Below are 20,296 nucleotides of genomic sequence, written 5' to 3'. Positions count from 1 at the left end.
TAATAATAATACGCTTTTTACTCCCCTTAAATTTGTATATAACAATAGAAATATAAAAAAAGCTAACCCCATACAAAGTATAACTTGATTTTTTAAGTAGTATTAAGCCTTTTATCTAGTATACTATTTTAAATTTTTAATGTATTTGAGTGACAAGTATTTGAATACTTTTTACTGTATTCGAATACTTTAGAATACTTTTTCAAATACATTCTAAGGTATTTGAATACTTATTTTTTTAAGTATTTGAATACTTTTCAATGTATCTGTATCTAGTATTCGCTTGTGCTGGACGTAAAAGTATTCAGTATTCAAATACCTTTGATTTGTGTAAAGTATTTACTACTTAGTATTCAAATACTTTTTGAAAGTATTCTGCCCAGCTCTGTGTCAGAATTACTCTATGAAGACGATAAAAAAATCTATCAGAAATTTATGAAGAGCTTCTCGAAAATATTATTAAAAAAAAGAATAGTCAAACAGTACGTGAATCCCTAGAGATATTTAAAAATAATTCGGTTTGCGGGTCTCCGACGCGATCGAGAAAAGTAAGAGTTAAAGTTTAAATAAATTCGCCGCGTAATTACGAGCAAGATAACAGATTCAGGTAATTTTTAAATATATTCATACATTTCTACGAGTTCAAGGATCAGTGCTATTGAATATGAGCCGGATTAAAAGTCTGGTTTCCAAATACGAGCTGAGTGGCAAAAAAATCTCCTACTGAAAATCGTATACGATTCTTCGTATCTTGTTACTTTTTGAGATACTTGATTTTCTGATATCAAAAATGTAAAGATCACTATTTCTTAATAAGAAATGGCGCAATTAATTTGTAAAAACGCAAGAAAGTATGAACATACACTACCCAATGCAAAGTTTGCCAGGCAAAAGAGAAGATATTTTAACAGTATTTTAAAAAAGTCCATTATCTTAAAGTTGAAGTGCTTGAATCAAATCGGTGTTTCAGAGCAGAGTAATTTCTTTTCCTTACAAATGCACATAAAGAAACGCCACCAATGGACGACTACTGTCAAGTTAAGACCATGTTCGCAAATACCTTAAGTGAAAACACATTTTAAGCGCCAAATTTAGACTGTCCTCAGTTATTCGGATCACGCGGTAGTTGTCGATCGATTTGATCACTGTGAGTCCAAGTTTCTGTAAGACAGAGTAGTAATGCAAGGGTCTTGAGAGACTTAGATCTTAGGGGTTAGGTTTTTGGAAGATTGGGTGGCGGGTCGAAATAAACAATGGTTCATTTGTGCTCCTTCCGGCCAGTGAAGGATCCTATGAACCCCCACTATAATTGAAGAATCCAAACAAAATATTATTGTCATGACTTGAATAGTCCAACAATCAAAAGCGAAAAAAGCTACAAATTGCATAATAAAAATAAGAGATTCGTGTGTTGATCATTTAAAAATTATAACTGACATGAAAAATTCGATTAAATTTCTTAATAACAATGTTGAAACAGTCGTAATATTTCCACACCCCAAGGGGCATTTGTATTTCGCCTTGTCACTCTTGCAACATTTTTGGAGATATCTAGAATTGCTGTTATCGTTGACCTTAAATCAACAATCACATATAAACGGTCACTGCGTCATTTCATTATATTATTTCACAGACAACGGTGGGGTCTTCGACAGTGCATAATGAGGATGATAACATTGATCGTTATTGCGAATTATTATTAATAAGGCACAACCACGCAATAGCCCAGGAGTCCAAAGATGTGGGAAGGGGGAGGGGATTTGAGGGTGGTATTGTAGTACTGCATCTTGAAGGCATAACGTTAGTTAGGCCCAAGTCCAAGGATTAATTGGACAGCAGAAAAGTTAGATTACATTTAAATTAAAAAAATGTGTGGGAACCAAAACAAACATTTCGGCAAAATAAATAAATCGAAGATCAAAACGGAGAATTTAGGGGCTCCAAAAAATTAAAAACTTGTTTCTTCTTTTTTTAGTGGAATCACAACTTGCAGATTGTGGGTATGCCCTTTCTGATTATATAAAAACACCAATTAAGCCCGTCCTGCTTCACAGGAAGTATATCTTATCATGTAACCACATGCGTAAAAAAAGTTATCCGTGTTAAAAATATTCGGGACAAAAACATTATGGGCCGTACATATATGCATTTAATTTCCAAAGTTCCTTCCCCAAGAGAGTGCACACCTAAACCGGGGTGGAAAAGAATTCTAATCTCGCCGGGATTTAATAATTTTCAATCGAGTTCTATTATTTTCATGTTCAAAGATACCCATTTAGGGCTGCGCCATAATGAGGTAGGATTTTTGAGCCCTCTAACGAAATATTTTTTGTCTAGATTTCTAGCGATGAATGGTGTGGATATCTTTCTCAAAATCACTTCCAACTCAATTACCGGCAAGAATGTCGCGAGCTTTCTTTGTCGCCGCTCTACCCGTAATATCGAAAAAAATGTTTACTCTGAGCTCTACTGTTAACGCCTCCGTAGCCCAGAAACAAATCGATCCTACATTTAGTGTTCGAAATAAACGAATTGTATCGAAAACCAGTATGTATTCAAACGTTATATTAAGGAGTCAACGAAAATTTTAAAAAAATGTTTGAACTGTGGTTGTAACGGCCCTTTGAGCTCAGAAGGGCGCTAACAGATAACAACACAAACATAAACAAACAAACAAACAAACAGGAGGGGTAGTGAATAGCGCGGCATATAAATATTGCGGTATAGCAATGTCTAACGTCTGACACTAATCAGGTAAATCGTATACTAAAACCGTAAGTATAAAAATATGAAGCAAGAAAACTACTTTACGATGCACAAATAACTAAATTTCTAGACAACAGCAATGATCTAATTTATTCAAAATGTAATTAACTAAACATGAACAAATTTTTCGGGGTGACAAATAACGTAACTAAAAATCGTAGACGTCGGTTTCGAACTAAGTCTCGGTAACTAATTTACAAAGCAACGGTAACTAAATATCTACGTATAACAAACTAATCTGAAGGATACAACGTGATCAAACTAGCAGGAATGAATTTTTGGAGTTACAAAAGCAATAGCAATGTAGATCAAATCGGTAAGGTGTATTATTCGGTAACGATAAAAGCAAAGTACGTAGGATCAAAAATATCGAAGCGATTCACAAAGCTCATATTCTCCCAAAGGTTTCTAATTAATTTCGTAATCTTTGCAGTTAAACAGGAACAATATCGTAGTGTAGGTAAAGAAATTCACACACGCGAATGGCCTCTAACGGTGAAAATAAAGAACTAAGGTAATAAATCTACTACACACATAACTTGCATCTGAACTAAACGGGTTTACAAAGAAAATACCTAGATGGCGTAATAGTTTGAATGAGAGTATACAGTTACTTGTATTAGGCACTTAAGTCTAAAATGGTTTAAAAAGAAAGTTAAAACATTCTTATTGGCAAATGCCTTTTATAGTTACGAGGAATATTTGAGTGCAGTTGGGAATTGGAATTTGGAAATTTAAGACGTGTTGTTTGTTTTATAATTATATCGTTTTGTAATTTATATTTTATACTAACTATTATTTATTGTGTTATGTTAGACTTTTTGTTATGGTTTATATATTATTAGATAATAATGACAACTGTAAATGCCTGTTTATGCATACTACAGGAAACTATTAAACTATTAAACTACTTAAATGGAATTTAAATTGGTAAGAAAAAGGACGTAACAATCTTAACACATACACAAAACATGAAAATAACAAATTAAAACTAAAATTTTTGGAAATAATTTTCAAGATAAGATCTAAGAGGATTCTAAGATTCTGATAATAATAGTAATAATTGAATATTGATATTGTTGTATTTTTGCTTTTATTTTTAAGTGGGCGAGGCTTTAGCCGAGACTGCTGTACCAACCTAACCCACTATAAATCTACAAATCTCCATGCCCGAACCCCTATTCTATCTCGTGTAGGGACTCTCAGTACCACAGCTGAGCTTCCACTCCACTGCGCCACATGGGCCATTAAATTTAATGATTTATTTATGTAAAATTAATTATAAGTGTTCATAGGAACTAACACTATTAACGAGAAACTAAATTACGATGGTTGATTATTTATCGCTCACTTTCACTCACATTACACAAATTTATAACATTTATAACACGAAAGCGGATTTATTACTTCGGACGTTAAGACTCAAATTAAACACACTTAGATTTGCTTATATGGAGAACAATATGTTTCTAGAGGTGCCTCGAATCGGCATATTACGTTTCATGGAAAGATCATCGCCGGTAACTAATCCTTTATCAGCAGAGTGGCGACAGGATGGCGCCTTAATACCGCTCTAGAAAATTCGCTGCAATATAACGAAATAATAACAACACTAGGCGCACATTTTATAAAATAGGAAGCGGTTGGGGTTGAATGTTGGTATATGATATAAACGACAATCCTGAAACATATGTATGCCCATACAGAGAGATCCCATTCACATTGGTTCATTCAACACCATACAATCCTGTTACCCCTCCCCAAAAGCATATTCATCAGCTCTGGTTACACGCTAAATTTAATAAAAAATGAACGGCTGGCACCTACCGTTTAAAAAACAACCCCGACTAACATTATTATCTCGCCGACGCGCCTGTTGCACAGTTGCTAAAATGATATCATGAGATGACCCCACAAAATGCCAGAATAGGTTTACAACACTTAGATTCGGTTCAACAAACAGTGTGAGAGAATTATGCTTGGAAGAGCAGTAAGGTCAGGCAAGACTATCGTAGTTTTTGCGACGAAGAAGATTTGCCTAAAGGACATTTCGGGCACAAATCTACAAAAAGAAGTCAGTGTGAGTGTGAGAAACGTTTATATTTTTTTTCATTATTGAACCAACAGTAAATTAAGGGAATTGCAACAAAAATTATGGACAAATCCAAATTACTTTTGGTTGGATCACGACGGATTATCTCACCATCCCTCCCTTATTAGGTACTTTTCGCTCGTCCTTCCGGTTGTGTCACCCAAACTGCTATCAAATCACTTGTGTCTGGTCAGGCATGTTGCCACAGCCTGCCATGATGTTATCAGACCAAGAGGACATTTCGTCATACATTTGCAACATTTCTGGAGATATCTACAAAAGGTTCTGTTATCGTAAGCTTCGACCTTTATTTACGTGTAAAAAAAGTGTTGGCGTCATCACCGTCTCCTTTAAAATCACATGAAACCTTGGCAATGGCGTAGATATAAACAGTGCATCATGAGGGTGACAACTTTTTTCGCAATTCTTCCACTGATCTTCGCCTATGTAAGTATCATTCATCTTCCATCCCTTAGAAACTAAGAATGTTATTAGAAATTTAATGCAAACCCACGACTGTTACGCGAACTAACCGATTTAAGAAGACCACACATTGAACCATGTATCGCGCAGAGTAACGTTGATAGAAGCATGGCTGTGAACACCCTGATACATCAAGACTATCCAGACGACAGGCCTTATTGGTGCTACACTAAATGTATGGCTAGCCGCATAGGACTTTACAATGTGAGTCTGGGTGAATTTGAGTACGTAGGGAGACCAAGGGATTTGACAAAAGAACTCTACGACCATTGTGCCCCAAAGTACAGGGACGAATCTGACGAATGCCGTAAAGTATATTCAACAATTGTATGTTTTTTGAAAGGGATGACCACGGAAGCGTAAACCTGTGTTAATCAGCGTTAGTAATAATTTATTTATTAATTCAATTCGATTAAAAATTGGATAATATTGTATTTATAATGTACCATGTACATGCATTGTAATATAACTTCATTTATAAAGAAAAAATAACGCAATTAAATAAAAAGATATTGACTTTTTCTTCTCAAGTGCCTGATATCAGTAGGATGCATTGCACAACGTTTTAATAATTCATTAATAATATAATAATAATAGTTTTATTATTGTCTCTTTGGATTCCGTATTTTCATTTTCGTGCGTGTGCCATGTAATCAACTGAAGAAAAAGTTGATGGTGTTAGATATAGTGCCGGTAACAGTTTAACGAGCCTAAGAGATTTATTTTCTGTGAAGCCAAAGCAACAATATTCAGATCAATCAATATGACAGCTAGATTTTTATTTGTTTTAAGAAGCTATTGTCATTGTATGAAATAAGGCGCCCTTCAGAAGATATTTTGTCATTTAAAAGTAGTCACAGGAGAAAACAATACTCGTAAATTCCTATGTCTACTTCTTAATAAATATCGCTGTATAGGTATGTAGTGAAAATATACACATTTTTGGCAATAAATGCCTTCCAACGTGCCTGGTTTCGGCGTTCAACCTGAAAAATGAAATAAAAATATCTATCAGGGTGTTTAAGAAACTATGACAGTTTTCTGCGATACTTCAAAGGTCTTTGAAAGTTTTTAATTTGATTATTATCCTTAAGGGTATACTAATCTTGAAAATACCTTTTTTCAAGCTTTCACTGAATGTACTGCAAATAAGAGCCCTTAAAAATATTCAAGAACTTTTTAGAAGTAGACAATAGTTTCAAAAATGTCAAAGGATCTGCAAGAGTCTTTTAACGGTCCTTAAAGTCTAGTGTAAACTCTCCACGAACCTCCAAATACTCTAAGACTCCGAAAAGGACTTGTACTTCCCAAAACCCTTTAAAAAGTTTGATGTGTTTTTAAAGCCTTTAAGCGCCTTTAGGAATCGAAGATAGTTTACAACCTCAGCTCAACCTCAAAGTCATCAAGAATCCCTTAGAGTCCTTTCAAGTGTTTTTGGTTTAGTTCTAGTGTGTCTCAGAAGTACATATGTATATGATGAAACGGTAAAAATCTTTAGGCAATCTCATATAAAAACTTGCCCTCAGCCACGTCAACGTTCCCAGTCTCATAAGTTCAGAAGTTCATTGGTCTATGTCTCAAATGTGGCCAAGCAAATCATAGATCACGTCATTGCCTCGAAGTGCATCTCCTGCGGTCACGTTACAAAGGTATGCTAAAAAAATCGAAAACAAACACTCTGATGTTCCAAGAACAACAGGATAGGATAAGGATAAGCAGTTTTTGAACCCTCATCGTTCGCTTGACAAACGACAGGAATTAATTTTGAACCGTTTCCGCCCAACCGTCGGCGCCGTCTAACAGTGAATCTTCACAGAAAACTTTTCTATAAGCAGGTCAAGTTCAACAAGAGCTTCAGTCGGATCAGCCAGATCAGATTGGTCCTCTTGAGTCTAGCGGACCTACCAAACGTCACCAAAAGCCAATGCACCTGGAAGAGTACATCCTCCAGCATGAAGAAAGTGGGGGAGAGTGTAGTGAATGATCATTTTAGTAATCCCCGAAATATAAGGTGTTGGGGAGGGGGGTCTGTTAGGTATTACTGTTTTTATTATTATTCGTACGCGTGTCGTTAATCTTGTGTCAATCAGAATTGTTAAATACAAGTTAAAGAGATTAAAAAACAATCTCTTTAAGCGCATTTGCAGGCGGTCGGTCAATGATTATTATTAGGTTATCATAAATACAAGTATAAAAAATTGCGATAAGTGTGTTCAACATATAATGCACCCTGCATTATAATTTATTAAAAATTGTATGGTGTCAGCCAAATGCAAAATCTAACAGATCATCAAGAGATCAAAAAAGCTTGGTAAAGCAGTATTGAGACTTATCTTAGAAAAGTCACAGTTCAATATTTTACATCTGCGCTCACAATGAAGTTAATAATTTTGTTCACGTTCTTCTGCTCAATTTTTGGACACTTTGTAAGTCTATACTGTCATAGCCTTTTCGATTGCGTAATTTTTTGTAGCATTTTAATGCCGATGATGACCTAGTAGAAGCATGGGAAGCCATGGTACGGCCTTACGAGGAAAAATGTGTAACTGAGGTTAATGTCAAGCGAGAGGAAGTAGTCGGGACCATTTCCAGAAAAGTCTATCCGACTCTAAAAATCCATCAGTGTTACGCTAAGTGTCTCTTTGAGGGTCTAGGATTCTACGAACCGAAAAATGGAAACTTTCGAATCGAACTAATTTTGGAACAAATAAAAGGAATGACGAAGGAAATTGCCGATGATTGCTATACCAAGTATTTGGACGAGAAGGATGAATGCCGCAAGGTGTTTAGTTCAATAGTGTGCGCTACGGAGAAAATTTCGAAGGTTGTTTACTCTTAAGACATTAAAAATGTATTCTCTATAATTGCCACGTGCTTAAAATAAAATCTTCGCATTTTCATTTGACAATTCAACTCATGTAAAAAAAATCGCATAAGCCGCAGTGCAATTGTCACTTTGACAGCGGCAAAAGTTACCTGCAACTTTTCCAGCGACAAATGCACTAGTGGTTTTTTCACTTATTCATTTTCGAACCAATTATCGCATTATCCTTTCCCATATGACTAGTTTGACGTCTGTCAATAATTGATTAATTTGGTGAATTTCTTGTTCGTTAAATTGTCCTGCCGAATTACACTCGAGGTTTGTATTTAAACCGAGTAAATTTGGGTTGTTGCAATTCAGATCTGTTTCCTTTTAGCAATTGAACTCGAAAAACTGTCAACCTAAAAATGCTCCAGCTTCGGTGTTTCATTTTTATTACTTGACAGTTTTTCTCGTCTAATTGCTAGGCAACAGACTTTCATTACCTAAACAACCCAAATTTACTCGGTAAAATACAAACCTCTTGTGCAATTATAACTGAAATACAAAATCAATTTAGAAAGGGCAAAAGCCTATTATATATTTTAATATAAGAAGCAGTTCAGTATTAAAATGGCCGTTACGGCGGCTAGAAATGCTTCACGAGAAGAAACTATTGCAGTAAGTCATTTTAAGATTTTCCTAGAAGATAGATTTTTAGGCTGCGTTCCAAAAACAATTTAATTTGGACCTGACTGTTACCCTAAAAAGTTCTGGAATTATCCCACAGAAAATTCACCGCAGTTCAAATTCATGTTCAGAAAAAAATGAAATATCTTCAGTCATGTGTTCAATTACCTTCTTCGGGAATAGAAAAGAATGTTTTATCGTATTTTCTCATGGGGGCGAATTTATCGCGTCCAAAAAATAATCGTATACCTATCGTTTGGAATTCGCAAAAGTTTCTCAATTTACTAAATAGACACAAGTAAGTAGATACATTTTACTCACAAAGTAAAAGCGCTAAAAATAGGGTATTGGTTATAAGCATTCATATTTCAGCATGTTCCCCAGGGGGCAGAGTTTAATCAGGAATCGCCAAATCACTTACAGTTCCTGTTCGATTAATTGCCCGATAGGATAGATATTTGAATACGATGTTGTAGGTAATTAATTCTCTCAAAAGCACTACTTGACAACACGAAACCGACGATAAAGTTGCAAAAGTGGAAAACAACGCACAATTTGAAATTTTAGTATAGTAATTACGATGGCTAGCGAGAGCACGCAGCGTTTCTGTTCCATGTACTAATTAGAGCTAAAAGAGATAATTAAATAATGGCAAAATCAAAATGAGGTAAATCACATTTAGTGGTAAGATAAGCACGCCGCCCTCGACAGCATGAGAGGCGGCGTGGAGGCTGCGCTTTGCACTCCAGGTGGTATAAAACCTGGTGCGAACTTCTTCATGGAGTGGTCTTCGTGAAGTGCCCTCGTCAACGGTTTCCTCTCATTGTCGGTTTGTTGTAGCAGTCGAACGTTACGAAGATTACCAGGTGAGTTTTCTGTCACTCATATTTTAGTGTAGCTAATTGTGTACCGACAGTGCAGCTCTATTATAGAGTTTAGAATTTCTCTCACACTTGTTGAGCGTTGTGCAAATGTCATTAAATTTCGATGTAGAACGGAAAGGAATGGAAATATAACACATTTTATTGTTTTCCTTAAAGTGCAAGGCGAAATTCAAACTACACGTTTCCATTCCTCTTGAGATTGTTTCCAATATTGACATAATGAGATTTTAATTTTTGTACTAACACACTATTTCTGGTGGTGGACGAAGTTGCATCGGCAACGTATCATTTATTAGCAGCACTAATAGATCGTTTTATATTTTATATTTTTGTTATAGTTCGAATAAAATATCTATGTTTACACACAATATTTTTTTTCACTTTTAAAAGTGCCTTTTTCCACTTCTTTCACTACCACTCACTAGCCATTTTCCATCAATTTTAACTCTTCTTAGCTCGCAGTACCTTTTAAATTCGCCTTTCTCCACTGTTTCGCCAACACCAAAAACTCACTTGTCATTTTGTGTTGTTAATTCCTCTGAGTGTACATAATTTTTTTTAATTTTTGAAGTCCCCTTCCGACGATTATTCCGTCATTTTCTATCAAATTCGACAATTTTTTCTCACCTTTTATACACTTCTTTTCCCACCAAAAACCAGAAATAGGTACGTATATGTCAAGTCAACCTACTAGTCATTTACCATCGATTTTTCCCAATAAATACCCGCCCCCAAAACCAAGAACAAATATTTCACCCCCTAATCATTGTATGCAAAGTTTAACTCTTCTGATTATGCAGTGGAGAATATCAGTCATGTGTACCACATTTATTACCGTCTCGTTTAAACAGAAAGAAGAAAAACAAACTTTCCATTTGTATGATTATTCCCTAATATACAGGGTGAAGATGTTGTCTGGAACACTGAATACATCTTCAAAACAACATTTTTTTAAAGATGATTTTTATGGTAGCCAAAACTATAAAAAAGTTTGCTACCAATCTAAATACTTACAATTTGTGGTCAGTGGCGTACTTCTGCATAGTCCAAGGAGCATTTTTTTAAAATACCAACCACTAGTTTTCATTACATGGTACATAAAAAACTTATCATATTACATAATAAAATTCAAATTAAAACTCAAATTAAGGAAGCTAGTTTGTTAATTCATTTCATAATTGTACTATTTTGATTAAGTGATTTCTGATTCATTCTTTAATAACACCTCACGAAACTCCAGTAAAAAAAAGTGACCCTCTTAGTTCACTAGGCGCCTCGGTAAACGCACGCCACTATAAATAATTTTTAAGCATTTGTTAGTGATCTTTAATGCAATAAATTGCTTTCAGATAATTAACACAATTCTATTGATTTTTTCCACGCACACTAGTGAAATAATAAAATTATTTATCACAACCGCTTCCTTAATTTGAGTTTTCTCTATTTTGATTATGTAATATAATACGTTTTTTTATGCTACTATATCCAAAAAAGTGTATTCTTTAAGAATGTGTCACGAGAACTAGTGATTGGTGATTAAAGAATTAAAGCCCTTAAAGAAAAATAAGCCCCCCTTGACCATGCGGAAGTACGTCACTGATCACAAGTACGTAGATTAGTAGAAAACTTTTTATAATTCTGTGTTCCAGACAAAATCTTCACCCAGTATAATAATGATAAATTAGATTTTATTTGCCCCGTCAACGATTTGACGGTGTACAGGCTGTTACAGACAAACCGTTACCTAAAAGTATTCAGGTTCTCATCGATAATTTAAATCTGAAAATTTGCCCACCAAAATAGTTTTTCGCCGCACTTTTTGTTTTGTGTTCTCGCGATGTACCTAACGCGTGTGCCTAACTTTGTCGAAATTGAAGAATAGCTATTTTTGAAAAATCTGTATCGTATCTTTAAGATGACAAAATGGCAGCCTTTGGAGTTTTTTTTAGATGTTGCTAATGCCTTATTAAAGAAATGAAGTTTTATAACCAAAAAGACATTTCCCATTTTCCATTTCTGAAAACCCATTTTTGAAAAGAAAAAACGCTATTATATTAGTTGTGCCTGGCTGGCTGGCTGTCCGGCTGAGATCTCGGCAATTACAATAGCTAGAAACTTCAAATTTTCACTAAAAGCTTTCTATTATAGTCGAGATTATAGTATAAATGTGCAAGCTCTAGTCTGAGTTAGATTACTCGTGAAATTGATAATGTTAAATTTTGCTAATAAAATACTGATCTGTATTACCGAAAATTCGCTTTAATCATGTATATGCTGATTTACAACTTGTTTTCTATAGTGTACATAAATAATGACCCAAAGGGTTAACCGTGGTTTACAACAGAGCCAATTTTATTTTTCTGTATCAATGCATTTAACCGTTTCCTCAATCAAATTTTGGGTTCTTTTGATGATCCAAAATGATTGCTAAAGTAGACCTAGTTTCATGTTTAAGTTTTCGCTAATCAAAAATTGTAAATTTCAAACATTTCAAGGATGACGCAACCGCGAGATACGTGCCAGCACGCTATTTTCTTAAATGACTGATAATAAAGTATCAAATTTTCTAGGTTTGTGGGAAATGGGTTAGGCGAATGATTCGCTAGCTCTTAGACTATAACTTCTGCGCATTTAAAAAGTTTGAACAAACAGACTCAAAACCTTCTGCACATATTTAATTCGAACCGAAAAGATGACTGCCCGAGATTTAGTGTAAACAGATAAACAGGGTCTTTAAACGTCGCAAAAAATGGGCAGTCGTACAGCTGCATATTTACGTTGATACCAGTATTTAAGAAACCACCATAAGGTAAACTCCCTCTTCAGGATTTTTTAAATCAAGCGCCAATCACAATCAGATTATATAATCACAGCTTCGAAGCAACGCGTCCCCACTTACGCCAAAATAAAGCGCACATCGTAAAATACCTGCAGCAATACGAACACGTGCGTTAATTAAATTTCGTCAGTCGTCTTTTTCGCAAGCGACCTGATGTCCCTACATTTTAAGGCGCAATTTCACGTTTCACAATTAAATACATAGATCTAAATAAACAATTTACAAAACCAATACGATTTAAACCACAGTTACGCAATTACAAACCATTCCAAACGGAAAAATAGCCACTGAAGCACAAATTCAAATGCAATAAACCAGCTCTGTGCTTATTTCGTAAATAATCCATCAGATTTAATAAATTGAAATATTGTCATATACAGGGTGTCCCGTCATTATTTTTGGGGTTTACAACGTCTGCATGACGTTGTTTACACAACAACATATTTCCCTTCTACGCCTTAAGAACGAATATTAGCACTTAATGTTTCAAAAAATTTGTAAAAAAAGATCGATACAAATCGAATCTGTGGGTTGCAAATAACTAATTTAAGCCAATGAGCGCATTTTCGGTAACCCGCCCATGTCTTATCCCTATTTGTGAAAATGCGAAGCTGAAATTGTGGGTTCATTGTTCTGAATAAACCTCAACCCTTGTTTCCAACTTCGAAGGTTGTGGAGCGAAGAGAAAGAAAAACCAGGAACGTTGGCGGGTTACCCAAAAAGTTTCTTCTGCGGAATTCAGGTTAGGTTTCAATCCTGACATTTTACAATGACCTTTTAAAAGCGCAAATGGAATTTTTTCCACTTTTGACTTTTAATCCGCGTGGGTATAGCAATTAAAGCATGTGACTGTTTGAAGTATATTTTTTACTTTATTTTATTGTTACAGAGGGTTCAACAGCACAAATGCCGACTAACTGAGTTCAACTTAAACACCAGTAATTTAGTATCCCTTTTAGAAAACCCGATGATGCAATGTATAGAACAAATTCTGTTTACCTACGGCATGCATTTCACTAATTGTAAAATTCTCGGAAATTTCTAAAACTGGGATGCCGGTAGATAATGTAATTGCTGCACAAAAAACACTTTTAGCGGTGGAGAATTTTGTTTATTCAATTGATGTAGAATCTAAGAAAATTCAAGTTTTATAGAATTTCAAATTCCAATTTTAAATCCGAAATTTAAGAAAATTAATTATCATAGGTGCCATCTGTAACAAATAATGTTATTGTTCTTGGAGTAGACACCGAAATACTTATTTCAAATCTCATACTAATTTGAAATTAAAACTAAAGTTAAAATAAACTTGAATTACGAGAGGCGCATCAGTAATTACACCGCTATCTAGGCAAAGATGATGTTGCGTTAAAGTTTTGAAGTGTAAGATACAGATGCATGATAAAATAATGCTATAAATCTCTCAATTTTGTGGCATCTTAAAGAGGCCTTTGGCACTTTAAGCTTGCTACGAACAATGAACATTTTTCTTCCTGATATTCTCACAAGATCTTTGATAATGCTAAATTTTTTATTGAATTACCAGTTAAATGCACACAAACATGCCCATTGAGCGCTTTAACTGTAATAGAATGCTAACATTCTCATTGTCTTTTTATATAACATTCCCACAAGGGATTAGACCATTGAAGGGAAAGTGAGTTCGTTCGATGCAGTATTATATCTATATATATAAAAAGCTCCTGTTTTTAGGACGGACTCCGAATAACCACGTATACCTAGGCGCCTCTTCTAACGTGATGTGTTTTTAAGCGATTTGCGAAATAGTGGTGTTAAAAGGAAACGGGTCGATATGACACAAAACGATAATATCGTAAAAAATGATAATAAATTGTCACATTCGCCATTTGCAATAATAAACAAATTGAAGTACATGTTTATCTTATATTTTAACCATATTCACAAAATATTGGTTAAAAATTAGAGTTGCAATTAAAAGTAAGTTAAGAACGTATATATCCAGATTAAATTGCATCTTCGCAGTGTATATTTGCGGCTTTCCTGACCCCGCGCCACTTTTCAATGAAACTGTTAATACTAGAATCAATCTACCTACGTATAGTTTACCCGGAAATGAGAATACAGACGGACCGACATCATCGAGATTTTGTTTGATTCGGATTCCTGGTACTTCCAAACGTGTATTTCAGTAAAAAAAAGCGAGGGGGGGGTCATTTTTTTACCCCAATGCAATACCTCCCTTATTAACGTGCGGGTGGTAAAAACTGCTTATTTTAGATAGTTTTACATAGAATCCAGTGGCGTAGTAAAAAAAATTGTAGGCCACCGATTCTGAGATTTGCCGCTTTACTGTTGATATTTTTAGATGTAACACTCTGTATATTTTAACATCAATTTTTTGCATTCTTTTTCGTGATTCGTGACTACATTTTTTATATAATTATACATTATATCATATTTTTCAAAATTTTTAAATGACGTGTTTCTACCGTCAGTTATTTTATTGGTTATGATGGTCTACTATTTAAACACAGGGTTTTCATGGTTAAAATTAAAGAATATATAGGTTGTGATAAATAATTTATATTGCGCAAAACTGGTGGTTGTATTTTTGCATCAAACCAATGCATTTTATAGTTTCCGCGACGACGACATATTATTCAATAAATGAAGATAAGAGTTCTACCGAAATATAACAGGAAGAGCACAAAATTTAGTTCCTTAGCACAAAAGCAATTTGTTTTTTAGTTTCCCCGATGGAATTGGCGCTTAAATAAAGATTTTACTCGTCAACTTGATCAAAAAGGAAGGAAGACTACAAAGTCGGGTTCCTGGACATCAAGGTTTCCCGACGAAATTAGAGAATAACTTCGTCAAATTTGGGCATCATCCCGAAGTGGTTAGGCAAAAATTTGCTGGGGACCCTAAGTCTATGAAACGAGACATAAACGAGGTTTCTGGGACTTCGTTGTGCGGAGATCTCAACCCTCACACTGACGGACGGACGGAAAATGTTCGTAAGATTCGCATTTTATTTTTTGAACAATGCTTTAAACATTCATGGATTACGTCCGATACTTTATGCCCATTTGCAATACAAAAATTCTTCGATTTTATTTTTTTTAATTAACTTCCTTTTTTATGCCAAATTTGAGGAATAATAATGACGCCATATTGCATTTTTACGGAATAAGGACGTGCCACACTAAATACTTTTACATCAATTTACAAGAAAAATTTCAAAATCAAATTTTGCTGAATCAACATGGCTATGACGGCGATGGATTCAAATTAATTTCTTTTTTGTCCTATATTTCATTCCGTAAAATAATCCAATATGGAGCCCATAAGAAATAAGAAACGACTACATCTAACTGTTATAAACATTCTGATAACAGATTCGGATTTTCCCTAAAAAAGGGCGCATAAAAGGTGCAAACGGTCCATTTTCGACCGTTTAAGATAAGGAGAATGAAAACGAAATTTGACTTTTTCAGTTTTTCAGTGATATCTTGGTTATTTGCAAAGATTAAAAAAAACTCAAATGCGATTTTGTAGTTACAAAAAGGGGCACCTTCGTCACGGTAGAACTTGCAACCTTAGATGGGAACTTTGAAATCTGCCGCCAACAAAGTGAAACCCGGAACCTCGCCCGGAACATGAAAGCAGAACCAGGAATCGTGAGGTTTTGATAGACCAAACCAAACTATAAAAGCTTAATCCAAGTTCTAGTTGGTAGCGTAAAGCTTGAAATTTGAATAATGGGCAGTTCGACGCTTAACGCATTGTCATGTTACGTTAGACATAATCGAATGATGCAATAATCCTTTCACTAAAGAGTAAATTATATTAAGTAATTTGACAACTAAAGAGAGAAGCAAAAACAGCCCGAAAAAGTTACAAAACTTAATTAATGCAGTGAAAGACGCGTCTTAAAATATAATTGTCAAAAACAGACAACTTTCTTATATTGTTCTGCATGGCAAATTAATTTAACTTTGTACTTTTTCCCCCGTACGACATTTCTGATTAATATAATAACAAAAATCAATTTCAACTTAATTTGGTTGATATATTTCATCAAATCTACCCATTAAAGCTTCAGCAAAGGGTTTACGCAATTTAACGTTGCTGTTATGATCGCGGTTTCTTGGTGGTTTTGCTTCACTTATTTTAGGGTAGGTAACCTTGCGGAACTTTTTTGCAACCAATCAATTATACCATAGAGCTATTGTAATTTCCAACGAAAATAGACCAGCTGCACAGGGTATTAGAAAATAGTAATCAAGTGGCTATTCTTGAAATGAAAGCTCTGATATTTTGAAAATTGAACGTCCCCAACTTTTCAACGAATAGCCAAATTCTTTTAAGTTGTGATTTGAGTCTGTTCAGGGTAATTAGTTTAAAACAGCATTATTGTTGAAATTATAAGCATTGGTTTCAATTTGAGAATGCAATCGATAGTTCCAAAGCGCCATTAAGATTTGGTACATGACTAGTGAAAAAGTTCACTTTTAGAGAGCAAGTGCAGAACATTTAGAATAACTGAAATCCCTTCGTTAAATTCTAGACCCGTGATATGCAATTTATTAAACTAATTAACGACAATTACGTTCTGCGCGTAACAAAAAGGGGACTAATAAATTGCACGTCAAAATAAATATCGCTACTGTACAGTGTATATTCACTTAATCCACGTTTTCCCTAACTTTTACGTCCGTATATTAATAGACCGTCCAGTTTTATATTTGACGTAACTTTGACATTATCACATCGCCAAAGTGGCTTAATTTAGTGACTAAATATGGCATAAATTTTTATTCTTTTAATCAAAATCTGAGTGACATTGAAATGTGTATACGCGGCTTAATATCTTTGCGCTCTCGGAAAACGTGATAAATTGCCAACAAGTTTGGACTTTTGAAGAAGTAAAGCGTCGATTAATGTGCGGAAAATGCATTAAGTTCGCAATAATGCGAGAATAGGGCTTAAATGCTGCATGATAAAAATTATGGTAGAGATTACGACAATCTGCGCTTATGTGAAAAATGTGAAAAGCGATTGATGTATTGGATTAATGTTAAACTACTCAAAGTGTTCCATGAACCGAAAATAAACAACAAAGAAAGAGCGATAATGAAACCTAATCAATATATGCAACATATTTAAATCGGATAGATAAAAATAATTACATTTTTCATAAACTTAGCATACCAATTTACAACTTTGCCGAAGTTATTTTAAAAATCGCGGTAGTTTTATATGGTTAGTGGGTTACTGAAATAAAATTCAAAATAAGGAAGGAAAATAAGGAAATCAATACTTAAAATAAACCACAAAACTTTAATAAACAGTTTGTCACAATCAACAACTATAGGGAACATGTTTTCCTTTAGTTGTACCCTGACGATGACAGTTTTTGTGTAGAAACGCCTTAGTATGATTAAAGTTTTTTCTTGTCACTTTTTGGTGTTACCTTAATCCTATTATTTTCAAATTGCATATTTTTGTTCTTCACTTTTAGTGCATATTTGAATTGAAAAATACAGCGGAGGTTGCGATCTCAACACTGTGACCTCATAAAGTTTAAAGTTAATAGCATAAACTCTTCCAACACACCCTCTGCATTATAAGTACCCCCTCAAAAATTTTAAATTAAAAAAGAGGTCGTGTAGCACCCTATTTGAAAGGTATTTTAATTTTCTGTTCAACAATTTACAGCAGGGTTTCGCGACCCTGTGCCAATTTTTTTTTGTCTTTATTAAAACGTGAGTTAACGTTTAGGAAATCTCTTACACTAACTGCCTTTTTTCTTTAGCGCCACTAATAATGAACTTTACTATTATTTGAATTTACTAACAGTTTTCTTCGTTGTAATTTCGAGTGGCACATGAACTAAATTTACCTCCCCCTTACGTAAAGTTTCGCAAGGAATTCGCGCACTGAAACTGAGTTTTTCCACCTTCCACAATGTATCGCGTAAATATTCGTTGGTGGAGCTTTATACCACTTTAATTAATCTTGCGAACTGGCAACTTTCGCCTCGGTTAATATGAAGAAAAACCATACAAAAATTCTATTATTAAGATGTATCAAAAACGACAAAAAGATATAGAGCGGGCCATTAAAACCATGTGGACATACACACGACTTTTATGGAACAGCCTATAGGTATACTTATAAAAGGTGGACCATAAACAAAAAACCAAAAAACTTGAGCAAGGTCGAGCGCCTTCCATGCCATTCACACTTCGTACACTTCTCAGAACATTCTAACACTAGGGATTCGGCAGTTGTATAGTCGTCTCTTACGACACGCTGCGGTAATTTCGAGTGGCACATGAACTAAATTTACCTCCCCCTTACGTAAAGTTTCGCAAGGAATTCGCGCACTGAAACTGAGTTTTTCCACCTTCCACAATGTATCGCGTAAATATTCGTTGGTGGAGCTTTATACCACTTTAATTAATCTTGCGAACTGGCAACTTTCGCCTCGGTTAATATGAAGAAAAACCATACAAAAATTCTATTATTAAGATGTATCAAAAACGACAAAAAGATATAGAGCGGGCCATTAAAACCATGTGGACATACACACGACTTTTATGGAACAGCCTATAGGTATACTTATAAAAGGTGGACCATAAACAAAAAACCAAAAAACTTGAGCAAGGTCGAGCGCCTTCCATGCCATTCACACTTCGTACACTTCTCAGAACATTCTAACACTAGGGATTCGGCAGTTGTATAGTCGTCTCTTACGACACGCTGCGGTAGGGTTATTCTTTTCCGATCCTACACGGATGGAAGTATTCTACACAGAAGAATATAAACGTGTAGGTAACTTGTATATTTTCAAGGGTTATCACTATACTATCCCTGCAGTACAATAATGCTAAAATTAGTTGGAAGATAATGAAACTTCTATTTTGTGTGCCTACATCGGCGATAGTAACTTTCTTTGTGATTTTCCGTGATGCAAATGCCATGTAAATTTGAAGCTTTAAGTCGGTATGAGCGGAAAATTCTTGTCTTATCGTACCTCATAAGATTGAATGGCTGAAGACATAGGCGGTATCTGTATCGCTTACTTTAATGAGTAAACAACTGTCCATAATATAAATATCGCCAAAGTAATTATGATAAACAATCCATTTTCTTCATTATTGCTCAGTTATAAACCCGAAAAATGTAGTTAGCCAATGGTGACAACAAGATGAAGATTCTTGCCATATGTTTAACGATTTATTTGGTAATGAGCCCTGATTTGATGCAGGCATCGCCAAAGTCAAAGGAAACGATGGACGCCGGCGTCGTAAGTATAAAAACTTCAATTCACGATTTTCAATATTCTTTAGAGGGCAAAAATACCCGATGATATAATAAGATCCTGGGAGGGCTTAATGGTGGCTAACAACGAGCATTGCATACAAGAGAGTGGAATTGATGCAAAACGCGTACCAGATATATTTGAAAAAATGGATATGTCAATTGATCGTCTTGACTGTTTCGCAAGATGCCACTTTGAAAGATTAGGATATGTAGATTCCCACCAAAAATTCGACATAAAAAAAATAACGAAGGAATGTGCTGGGATGACTGAAAGTATAATCGAAAAATGTGTACGTAAACATGAAAAGGAAGAAGATCTCTGCCAAAAAGTACTTTCAGTGGTTATGTGCAATATTAATTCACTTGCTAAAGAATACTAATGAGCATGCCATTAAAGTTACCCATTATCTGTAATCATGATTCTG

General features: G+C 34.8%; 3 protein-coding genes across 3 annotated transcripts in view; all 3 read left to right on the top strand.

Moving 5' to 3' along the window:
- Nucleotides 1-5,170: 5,170 nt before the first annotated feature.
- LOC116158754 lies at nt 5,171-5,871 on the top strand. Its single transcript, XM_031471584.1, has 2 exons — nt 5,171-5,305; nt 5,354-5,871. The coding sequence occupies exons 1-2, from the start codon at nt 5,219-5,221 to the stop codon at nt 5,702-5,704; spliced, it is 438 nt and encodes a 145-aa protein (XP_031327444.1). The 5' UTR covers nt 5,171-5,218; the 3' UTR covers nt 5,705-5,871.
- Nucleotides 5,872-7,008: 1,137 nt separating this feature from the next.
- On the top strand, nt 7,009-8,249 carry LOC116158866 (general odorant-binding protein 99b-like). Its single transcript, XM_031471719.1, has 2 exons — nt 7,009-7,767; nt 7,815-8,249. The coding sequence occupies exons 1-2, from the start codon at nt 7,717-7,719 to the stop codon at nt 8,178-8,180; spliced, it is 417 nt and encodes a 138-aa protein (XP_031327579.1). The 5' UTR covers nt 7,009-7,716; the 3' UTR covers nt 8,181-8,249.
- Nucleotides 8,250-9,627: 1,378 nt separating this feature from the next.
- The window catches only part of LOC116174167 (RYamide neuropeptides-like), a 73,935-nt gene continuing 63,266 nt past the window's right edge, over nt 9,628-20,296 (top strand). Inside the window, exon 1 of the mRNA XM_031492012.1 lies at nt 9,628-9,700. The gene's annotated coding sequence lies outside the window, so the exon portion shown is untranslated. The remainder of the gene's footprint in view (nt 9,701-20,296) is intronic.

The sequence above is a fragment of the Photinus pyralis genome, unplaced genomic scaffold, assembly GCF_008802855.1.
Source record: "Photinus pyralis isolate 1611_PpyrPB1 unplaced genomic scaffold, Ppyr1.3 Ppyr1.4_LG1, whole genome shotgun sequence".
Taxonomy (NCBI): Eukaryota; Metazoa; Arthropoda; class Insecta; order Coleoptera; family Lampyridae; genus Photinus; species Photinus pyralis.
The sequence above is the reverse complement of the archived record's forward strand: the minus strand, read 5'-3'. Positions and strand labels throughout refer to the sequence as shown.

Coding starts and splice junctions, on each gene's coding strand:
- LOC116158754 (XM_031471584.1), top strand. CDS start 5,219: ATGAAACCTTGGCAATGGCGTAGATATAAACAGTGCATCATGAGGGTG. Junction 5,306..5,353: donor TTCCACTGATCTTCGCCTAT/GTAAGTATCATT, acceptor GAATGTTATTAG/AAATTTAATGCAAACCCACG.
- LOC116158866 (XM_031471719.1), top strand. CDS start 7,717: ATGAAGTTAATAATTTTGTTCACGTTCTTCTGCTCAATTTTTGGACAC. Junction 7,768..7,814: donor GCTCAATTTTTGGACACTTT/GTAAGTCTATAC, acceptor AATTTTTTGTAG/CATTTTAATGCCGATGATGA.